General features: G+C 41.6%; 1 protein-coding gene across 1 annotated transcript in view; it reads left to right on the top strand.

Annotated features, from left to right (window-relative positions):
- The window catches only part of pinx1 (PIN2 (TERF1) interacting telomerase inhibitor 1), a 32,715-nt gene extending 22,179 nt beyond the window's left edge, over window positions 1-10,536 (top strand). Inside the window, exon 7 of the mRNA XM_048250431.1 lies at window positions 9,167-10,536. Within this exon, the coding sequence (XP_048106388.1) occupies window positions 9,167-9,964 (798 nt within the window). The 3' untranslated portion in view covers window positions 9,965-10,536. The remainder of the gene's footprint in view (window positions 1-9,166) is intronic.
- Window positions 10,537-11,338: the final 802 nt, after the last annotated feature.

Below are 11,338 nucleotides of genomic sequence, written 5' to 3'. Positions count from 1 at the left end.
CCCTACTCAGAACAAGTGACGTCTACTAGGGCTGAACTATTTATTGCATTTGCGATAATATTGCGATATGATGAAACGCGATTTTCAAACCGCAAAGGCTGCGATTAGCCTACGCTTCGTAATATGTGACGTCACCAAAACGCATTTATACTTGCGCTTGCCGATGTTCCACCCACCGAATCTTCACACCGACCAATGAAGAAGCAAAAAACGTTAACAAGAGGACCAGCTAACATTGTCAAGAAAGGTCTGATCAGTAAAACTACTTTGGTTAAAAACAAACCTCTTCATTACCTTTTGCTCGAACCTGCCATGTCCCTGGTTCTAGTTTATAATTCCCCTGTGCTGCTACTCTGGCTGGTAACTTCGTTCACTTGTCCAGCTGACTATTAAAACTTCCTGACTGTTTAGGCTGCACAGCAGCCATTCACCTGTGCACTGGGGACTTTGTGTACTGGAGTACAGTGACAGTGGGGGCATTTGCGATATCCAAGGGGGTTGGCGGCGTAAACATTTCATCTTACAGGTAATTAATTGATGCATAATGTTATCTGCGAGTAGTTGACACAGCTAACCACCAAAAACCCAGCTGTTCTAACATTAGCTTACCAGCTAAGGCTCTTAGGCTACATACATGCTGCTAACTGCTGATAACTTTGCCTGTTTAAAGAGTTTTGTCTCCGCGATTGGCTTAGAACAAACTAGTTAATTTGCATGCATGCGTATTGCGCTGCAGTGTTGTTGATGCTAACCTTTAGTTAACACCGAGCGGAACGGTCATTCGGCCGCATTTATTTGCGCAGCAACAATCTAGAGTAGTTCCGATTCACGTGCAAGTAGCCTACAGAGGAGAGGAGCGGGTCTGTGCGCGTGCGCGCGTGTATGGAGAGCACAGGACAAGGAGAAGCCGTGTCAGTGCCACTGCATGTAGACCTAACTGTTAACTAACGAAAGAAGATCATATCTACATGAAATAGAAACAAAACAGAAACGGATAAGAATCATTAAATGATTACAAGGCTGGAAGTTCAACAAATATAGGCCTACTAATGTGATTAAAATAGTTAAATAAAAAATATTTAATTAATCAATCTTATTCAATGACCTAATGCCATCATAACATAGGCCTGGGCTCCAGGAAAGAACAGTTTATGTTTAACTTATCTAATTTTGTGTTGGCCATACTATAGAATAATATATATTGCTTGTCTTTGTTGAATAAGACAGAAGATAAAGAGCTTAAAAATAATCGCATACAGTATCGCATCGCAATCGCAATATTGGTGAGAAAAATCGCAATTAGATTATTTTCCATAATTGTTCACTCCTAATGTCTACTCCCAAGGGTGGCTTTATAGGTGTGTGTTTTTGCAGTTTTTGCAGTTTGCCATTTTTGGTAAAACCAATACTTTTGGTGATGTGATGACATCATAAGCGTGCAAAACAATGAATGTAGCCTCTGACTGGTGCTGATTTGAGTAATTTGCCCGCACTTGTGATCGGAATATTGAGATGCAGGAAGATGATCCAGTGCAAGATGAGTGACATCCCCACACACACACACACACACCAACCTCAAATTCCTTCAGAATTTTAATCATCACCATCAGTTTCTTGAGAACTTTTAACTTTTGCTCAAAAAGTTGCCATTGCCCAAAAAAAGTTGCCCATTGGCATCAATATAGCCCAATTAGGCACTTACACAGTAGCCTTCCCAAAAAAAACAACTAAAAGGGTCATGATCCTACCTGATCAACAGCTTTACACAGTGCAATATCATTCTGGGCATGCATTGACAATGTTACAGACTTGATTCTCTGTATTATATGTCAGTGTACCATGAGTTTGCAGTCGTTATTTTAATAGACCTGCATTGGGTTGCTTTAAGCCCACATTCTGTGGCTCTCAGTAGGTTTGGTGGTTAGTTTGTACCACTTCAGACAAGTTCAGTTGTGACTTCTTGAGCTTTCTTTACTTTAAGCCAGCGAGTTACCACTGTTTATTGACCCTCAGTTCTGAATGTGCTTGTCCGAATGCTTGTGCAACTGTGAGACATGTAGCAAACTACCGGCCCCTGTGTATCACCAGGTGATGGTCTCTCTTGTCACTGCGCACTTGCCAATGTTGCACCAATGTTGGCTCTATTGCCATGATATTCCTACATCACTGCAGACTTATCAAACTCTGCTTGTAATATATAGACCCTTTTAACAATAAAAACAAAAACAATGCTTGAACATTCTATTTGGGCCCCAATCTACTTCCTCTGCATTAAGATAACATATGGAATGTTAAAAAGGAAGTCTTGTGGGGCCAACTATGATGCTGATAATGGAATTCTCTTGAAAGGGTCTATACTGTTGACTTACTAAGTGGACGTGAATGACAACCAGGGTCGGTTCTAGCCTACTACATTTGGGTGGACTGGTAGAAATTTTGGATGGGCAACATAGCAAAGCTGTCATATTGGATCAAAATTGACAAACACAAAACACAAATAAATCAGTACTATCTAGCTCAAGTTGTTGCAGCCAACAGCCAGGAATGGGCAGTATTTCTGATACATGTATTTAAAATAAGTATTTCAAATACAAAATAGTATTTTGTCATTTGTATTTTATTTTGTTGAAGAAAATGTCTTCGGTTTTTGTACTACTAAGTACTTTGTACTATTTTTGTAGTTTAAAAATACCGCCAAATATTTTTGGTTAAACCGATAGCCTACTTTTGGTTTTGTGATGACATCATAAAAGTGCAAAACAATCAATAATAGCCTCTGACTTAAGCGTACTACATACTCGCCGCACCCGACCGGTAGCGCGACAATGTGACGTCAAAATTGCGTCATTTCCTCTGTCGCACGAGAAATTTCAGCAGGCAGGTTGTGCACAGGAGATTTTTTTTCAGATGCGCGTGACAAGCAGGATGAGCTTGACTAGGATGAGCTTGAAGCCAAGATCAGGGAGCATGCGTGCCTCTATACAGACATCAACCACATTCTGGCATTTCATATAGCCTAGCCCACATCTTAAATAAACATGTTTGAATAGTCAATTTGAGAAGAGAGGGAAATTAACCTGGCTAGGTTAACAGCGAGAGTTCGTGCCTAATTTTAACTAGATGTACCGCATAGCGGTACAAAATATGACCGCCACTCAGTCCTGTACATCCGTTCCGCGAAAATAAATCACACTTCAATTTGTCTCCATATTTTACTCCATCCCCCACTCTTGAAACTTTTGTGTATGCTTGTTTGGCATGCCTGAGTGTGTGTGTGCGGCTGCACAGAAAGTACCCTACTGGTGCTGAAAAGGTGAATAGATTGTAGAATAGCCAAAGAAGATGTAGAATTGTTATAAAACCTTTAAAATCTCTAAACAATCACAAGTAGGGCAGTTCATCACAGTTCATCCATTGCAACTGGATTGATGAAAGGTCACTTACACCTGTAGGCTACATTGTATTTGGGAAAAGCAAAAGGTATCAGCATAATGTTATTTATTTATTTATTTATTTATTTATTTATTTTTTTATGTATTTTTAAACAAAAACATCTCTGTCAGTTCCATGCGTTTTCAACAACTATCAAAAACAAAGGTCATTTTTGGATGGGATGTATTTTTTGTGAATGTTTCTTCTTCTACATAAGATTTTAGTCATCTTTAGTTCATGTAATACTTTATTGTCAATGCACAAATTAAGTAACAGTAGTCTGAAACGTTATTGTTAATGCACAAATTAAGTAACAGTAGCCTAGTCTGAAACGAAATGCTGTTTTACATCTAACCAGTGGTGCAAATAACTGACATGTCCAAATGGGCCTTGATGAAATGCGTCGCTAGACTGTTCATACACATTTTAACGGGCCAAAGTTGAAGAGCTTTTGTCCGTTATTGTTAGTGCAAATATAGGCTGATTCGTGTTCCCTTGCATTGTTTAACTGAGGTCCATGGCTAGTCTGGCTTTCATCAGACCAAGCTCAATCTTTTTAAGAAATCAAAAAATAAATAGCGGGCAGATCAGGCTGGGTTCACCCAGCCTAGTCCATAGGCACCCGATATTGTTTAATTTTCCCGATTGAGATATACACGCTCTGGCTATTCTAAATGCAAAAATGCATCAGGGAGTTATGACAAAAACGGTAACTAACAAACTAGATCCTAATAGAAAGTTGTTAGCTTCCTAAGCTACAGGTAGGATTATAGGTAGGCCTATTGACAACATAAATTGTCAATAGGCTATGCTGGTGACACAAATAAAATCTCCTTTGAAACCAATGGCTTCACGCCTTACAGTATCAAGCTGGACTTAAACTGTCATATCGCGGGCTAAAAGTTGTAATAACATTCACGCAGCTCCATGAGTCAAGGAAAGCCGAATGAAGTAGCCACTTCTAAATGGGACCCACTACACAGTAGTTTAAGGTGTTTTGCTAAAGCAGCCATAATGAAATGAAGGTGTCATTGTTTGGATACTTCACACACACGTGCAGCTTTTTAATTTCACAGACTACAACTACCAAGCTGTAATCAAAGCACATCGATTCCCCTCTCACACCCTGCACGCACTTAAAACAAAATAAACAGGCGCCTCAGTCTCACGCATGTATAGGCAAAACTGTATCAGACCGGTGTAACGTTGGTAAATCTTCCATTGCACAGAATGATTTTGTAGCACGTGCAATAAATGACAGTCGAAAGATACAAACAGTGCTGCTATACATTTGCTTGGTATAACCGCATTTATAGTTTTCTACAAATGCAATAAATCAAATGCCTCCATCACTAACCAACGCTAACGTAACATTACCTAGGTCCTTATTGATATTACAAGATTAACGTATCTGCAGTAAAACCAAGCATGTCCGATAAACATCCTCAGATTTATTTCGACTTCAAGAAGAAATGGGAATTACACTTCATGTGAACATCGTCCTATCCTTATTAGATGTTCGCTGCGTAAATTACAGTCCTTGTATGAAGCGTCCATTGTTTTTTCCAACCCACTTTTAACTTCCAACAAAATTACGTCTCACTGCAACGATGCGCCATCTAGTGGACAAACGACTACTTCTACCAATACTGAAAAATGCAGCCATGATGATGATGAATATTTATTTTGGCTTTCTTTTAATCCTACTGATTTTCATTTTTTTTACGGGCAAATCACAAATGAGTGATTATGAGCCAGGTTGATGTGGGCCCTTGAGACCAACATACCATAAAAGATTCACAGAGAACTGTGTCTGCCCTACCCTCCTTTCGGGGTCCAGTCCAGCTGGGGCTGCAGATGAAAACTAAAAAATGACGGTTCCATGCTATCCATGTGGGGGTACATGCTCACCAAGTTTTGTGTACCCGGTCTTTCAGTGTCCCGAATCCTTTGTTGGTGTACGTCACTAAATGTGCACATAAATTATTTTATTGTAAGGCCCCCCATGAACGAAAGTACACAAAACTTGGCATGCATTCAGAGGGTGTCATAATGATCCTACACTTTTAATTTCGTGCAGTTTTGACCTTTTTATTATATAGAGATATTGAGATGAAAACACCTAATTTTTTGCTTTTTAATTTTTAACTAGGTGGCGCTATACATGAAATAAGTGGTAATGGGATGCGTTGACATGCCCCCTTAAGACAAACATATAAAAAAAAGGTGGACCTCCTAGGCCCTACGGTTCTCGAGATATTCACAGAAAACTGTCTCCGGCCACCTACAGGCCAGTTGGTGTATAGTAACATAAATTAATTTATTGTGTGGCCCCCCATGAACGGAATTCCACAAAACTTGGCGTGCATACAGAGGGTGTCATAATGATCCTACACTTCCAATTTCATGCAGTTTTTACTATGTTAGGTCACAGATACCTTCAATTACACCACCTCATTTTTACTTTTTTGTGTTTAACTAGGTGGCGCTATACATGAAATGACTGGTTATGGAATGGGTTGACATGGTCCCTTGAGATCAACATACAAAAAAAAATGGTCCTCCTAAACCCTACGGTTTTCGAGATATTCACAGAAAACTGTGTCTGCCCCTACCTCCTTTCGGGGTCCAATTCAGCGGGGCTACAGATCAAAACGAAAACGATGGTTCCATGCTATCCATGTGGGGTTACATGTCCACCAAAGTTTAAGTGTACCCCGGTCTTTCAGTGTCCCGAATCATTGACGGAAATTTGGGCATGCGAAAAAAAAAAAAAAAAAAAAAAAAAAAAAAAAATCTGATTATATATATGACCGCTGAGCTGCCATGGGCGGTCATAATTATGGTGTTTAGATCACAAATTGAAAATGTGAAAATAACTTCTGTTGCAATTACTTTTGGGTCAGACCTGAGTTTGCCTGGACCTCTAGAAAGTTGGATGTATTGGATATGTGGCTTCTAAAACCTGATTAGTAGGCTGCCATCTTGAGTGAATTTCAGCATATTGTAGCACTTTTCAGCTACAGCGGTTTGTCATCTTGTTTTTTGTTGTTCTGTGTCCTCTGTCTGTGACCTTCTATGATTTGGAGGCTTTCAGATGTTTGTTGTACATCTCAGTCATGGTTTGCCTATGTGGTTCAGACCTACTAACTGGCTGATCGTGTGTGTGTGTGTGTGTGGCAGCTCTTCTTACTGCGTATTAGAGAGATAAGTCTTAATGGATGCTCCCAGAGGCACACAGTCCTGGAGCCACACACAAAATCACCACCTCCACTCTGATGAGGAGGATTTCTCTCTCTCTCTCTCTCTCTCTCTCTCTCTCTCTCTTTCCCTCCCCCCTTCTGTCTCTCTTTCCCTCTTTCCTTTTTCTCACTCACTCACTCTCCATGTTCCCTCTCCCACTATCACTTGCTCTGTTACCTCTTTACACATCCCTCCTTTTCTCCATCTCTCCCACTACCCTATCCCCTCCCTCTCTCTCTCTCTCTCTCTCTCTCTCTCTCCCCCGTCTCCTCCCTGGCCCTCTCTAGAGAGTAATTTCACAGGCAACTCCTAAAAATGCCCTCCGGCCATTACGCCAAATCCCAGAGATGCACTGTCCATGCCATCAGTCGCAAAGCCTCTATCCCCTTAGCCGAACCAGAGGGAATGCTATTGTACAACAACCAGGGGTATGGATTTTTCTTGGGGAGGTAGAGAGAGAGAAAAAGTTGGAAAGTTTTTATTTTCTTCTAATGAGCCTACATCTGCGGTTTTTGCAGTTCTCTTTTGCCTCGCCACATCTTTCTAACGAAGGAAGCCTGAAAAGAGTCTGAAAACTTTTGGACAGATATGCTTTGGTAGGCTGGACCTCTACATCATCGAAAGACATCTGACATTAACAGGTTTTTTTTTTTTATCACACCCACCTAACCCCAAACCAGTAAAAGGCTTACCAGGTGACCGAGTAATAGGCAGTAATTGGTAATTAATAAAACACTACCAGCAGAAGGCACTCACAAAGCAAACAATGTACATCAAAGAACCCCTGGAAGTCCCGTGTGACCGCTTGTCTCTATAACTGAAACTATTTTATTCTGTATTGGCTGCAGGCCACTCCCAAGTCGATGATTATCATCTTACCTCTGTCTCTTTGTGTTTTGCATAGGACCTCACCGTGTTTTTCTGTTACACTTATTATTCAGGTGCTCTTGATGCGTACCCCACTCTATGTGAAAAATGCTCTTCTCTGGCCTGTCAGCGATGTAATGTAGAGCACCCGGCTTGTTTTCGGAGGGGCTTGCGGCGTGGGTATTCTTCACGGCAAATCATTATGCATTGAGCAGGCTATTAGCAAATGGAAGACAAATGGGAGCGTGGGGCGGCGTGACAAAGCGTTTGGAGGCTCGCAGTTTAATCTAAAGCAAGCCTCTGTGGTCCTTCCGAGCGGCGGCGTCACGTCGAGCTGCGGGTCGCTGCCGTTGCTCCTGCTGTGAGGAGTCCTGCTTGGTGGGAAACATGGGTCTACAAATCATCTCTAAAGATGGAGACCTGAATCTCATCATTAAAACAAAGGATGGAGGGTATGGGTGGTGCTGGTCAGGATCTCGCAAAGATGGATTATCCATGACCAGTCTAGATGTGTGCAGTAAGTGACATGTAAAATGCCACCTTTTATGTATAATCTCTGGCCAAGATCTAACTTGTTTACAGGCTTGACATAACATAGTAATCCGTGTATCTGAAAAATCCTGATTTGTGAGTTACGCCCCTGGATTATATTAATCATTCATTTAGCCTAATCCTTTAAATGCACCTCAGTAATTTTTCGTTCTTGCGTCTAGAGGTAATTCCTGTTAGGTCCTTATTTCAGAATGACTTCATGTTAACTTCGTCTTCGTTCAAATCACTAAACAAAATCATCACCACACCATTTAAGTCTCTTTGTTTATGTTGGTATCATCACATTATCTGTGTGAACTTGTCGGACACCAAGTTTCCCTCATGTTAAAGAGGGAAGAGCAATCGTTACCTGCCATCTCAGCGTGGCGTTAAGCTTCAGCACACCTGAGCCAAGCTGTGATGTCACACTATGCCTCAAGCAAATCTCAGCAGGCGGCCGTCGATGAATGACCGAGTCATTTATTTCTCACCCTGTGTTTTCTTTAGTGCATATTCGTACGTGGAGTGTGTGTGTGTGTGTGTGTGTGTGTGTGTGTGTGTGTGTGTGTGTGTGTGTGCGCGCACGGGTGTCAGTACGTGGGAGGAGATGCTACAGGGCCTTTTGCGTCTGTGTGGAGAGGTGTGGCAGTAGCTGATGTTCCTTTTCACTCAGACAGGCTCCTCCATTCCAAGCTTGTCATTTCAGCACTTGTCAGTTTAGGCGCCGCTAATTTGAAACATTTCTATGCTTTCTCTGGCATCTGTGTTGGTTTTGGGGTCTTGCACCACACGTTGTTCTGAAGTTTCGTTGTTGTTGCTGCTATTGTTATGCAATGTTAACTTTCTGTGGTGTGTGTGTGTGTTTTTAGATTTATGATGAATGTTCAGACTTTAAATGGAAGGAAAGTCATAGTCATGTTTGCATGACTATTAGTGTTGCCAAACTTAACACTTAAAATAATGTAGCCATATCATGCTAATAAGTTCATGTACCTCAACTGCTGATATTATCACTTTGTAAATTCCTGTTGAAGTATATGAACAGAAACAGACACAGCATTTTTCTCACGAGTGTCCTTTTTTTAATCTGCAGGACAGTAGTGGTCAAGACTCACAGGAGGAGGTGGAGAAGGAAAGCAAGGCAGTGGAACCAGAAGCGGTGACCAGTAGCAAACCCGAGGAGCCCGAGTCCAACACGGTCACCAGCACTCTGACCATGCAGGAGTACTTTGCCCAGCGCATGGCTCAGCTGAAGAAGGCTCGCGCAGGAGCGGCGGTCCAGTCCACTACGCCGAGTCCAACTGACGGCGGAACCAACGGCCTCCACACACCCACACCCTCTACCTCTGAGACCCCAGTGGACAGCCCCAACATCAGCGACACGGAGCAGCAGACGAAGAAGAAAAAGAGGAAGAAAAAGAGGGAGAACGATGAACAGAGCGTTGGAGTTGGAGGTGTGGAAGCGATGGAGACTGTTGTCGTTGCTTCTGAGGAGACTACGGAGCAAAACCACTCCTCTTCCTCTGAGAGGAAAAAGAAGAAGAAGAAGAAGAAGATGCGAAACACAGAAAAGGAAGAGGAGGAGATGGCCGTAGAGGAGTGTGCCACACCTGCACCTGTGCAGGAGGACTCCGAGGTGACCGAGAACATCTCCACAGAGAAGAAGAAGAAGAAGAAACAGGAGCAGGAAGTAGAGGCGGAGGTTGTGGAGGCAGACCAGGGGAACAGTCAGGGCAGTGGAGAGACCAAAGCGGAGGAGACGGGCGGTAAAACTAAGAAAAAGAAAAGGAAGAGAGAGGACAAGGAGGAGCCGCAAGAAGAGGAAGTGCTCGTAGTCGAACAGAAAAAGTCTAAAAAGGACAAAAAAAAGAGAAGGAAAAATCTTGACTAGGGATGCTGGCCTAGAAATGTCTTTCCTAACATTCAAGTAAATGTGGTTTCTCTTCTACATCCCATCAGAAAGCCTTGAAAAGAACCTTGAGGTCTTCAGATAGGGTTGCGATGAATTTACTTTGGCTTTGCAGCCCATTATTTTCAATGGACAAGGATGGACTTCTTAATTGTAATTGTAACTTGAGTGATCACATTTAGTTACATTTGACTGTATAATTGCCCCAGTTGCCAGTTGTTTGACTCCCCAGTGTTTTCATCATTAATCCATTGTATTTCTCCTCTCAGAATGCCACTGCTTTATTTATAACCTGTTTGTGACTATACAAGAAAGACTGGACATGATTCCACCATCATTTAAACCTCTTAATCTGTTTTTTATTGTCTGACAGTTGTAATTATTAATATATTAATATATAATTATTACAGCTGTCTTTGTAAATTACTCCAATTTGGAGACCAACTCTCCTATGAAATTGTTGCTATTAATGCCCCATCCACTTCAACCAAATGACTACCATGTAGCCTGTATGGTGATCTGTTGAACTTGACTTAATAAAGATTTTAGTGGCGTAGAAGTGTCATTTTTCCTTGCAACAGTGTTTCCAAGATCGTAGGTGATAAGTCTGCATACAGAATATTTCTCATCGTGTGCAAAAATGGAGAGGTAGCTGCAAAAGGCTGTACCTGAAGGCCAGTTTGAGATGGATTAAGGAAGTCTTTGTCATTGCCTCTTTTTTTTCCTCCTTCGTCACAATTGTGAAACCAGTTGACGGCGACAGTCGCCTGAGCTCACGCCTCAACTCCATCAATCTCAAAACACCTCATTTTTCACCACACGGATGGCTTGTGCAATCGCTTGTGGAAAACTGGCCGTGCCTCCATTTCAATAGGAGAACACTTGCCATGAGACTGTGATTGATGTGTATGTATAACATATAGAACAAGTTGCTGTCTTGCCATTTAAATCCAGTCCTTCCTTATTTAGTATATTATTAGGAGTAATTTCGAACACGCATTAGGTTCTTCTTTGGGTTAAACTATTAAGCATCCGTTACCTTTCTCTTTTAAATTTCCTTAACTGCCAAGTCAATTTACACTCAATTGGAAATGTTTATTTATTTATTTATTTATTTATTTCGAGGATAACCCCTTGAGATGCGATCTCATTTTTGAGGGGGTCCTGAAATAAAGGGATGGATTTGAAAATGTGATGTAAACTTTCTACTAGAACACCAACTCTCTTACAGTTTGCACAGTGATTAACGACATGAACAACAAAACTATGGAAGCATGAGCAGCCGATGGCTATTTCTGGGCAGCTGTAATTTTGGGCTGCATGATATAACATGTGACAGTGTTGATCTATGATGGT

This window comes from Alosa alosa, chromosome 8, assembly GCF_017589495.1.
Source record: "Alosa alosa isolate M-15738 ecotype Scorff River chromosome 8, AALO_Geno_1.1, whole genome shotgun sequence".
NCBI lineage: Eukaryota > Metazoa > Chordata > Actinopteri > Clupeiformes > Clupeidae > Alosa > Alosa alosa.
The sequence above is the reverse complement of the archived record's forward strand: the minus strand, read 5'-3'. Positions and strand labels throughout refer to the sequence as shown.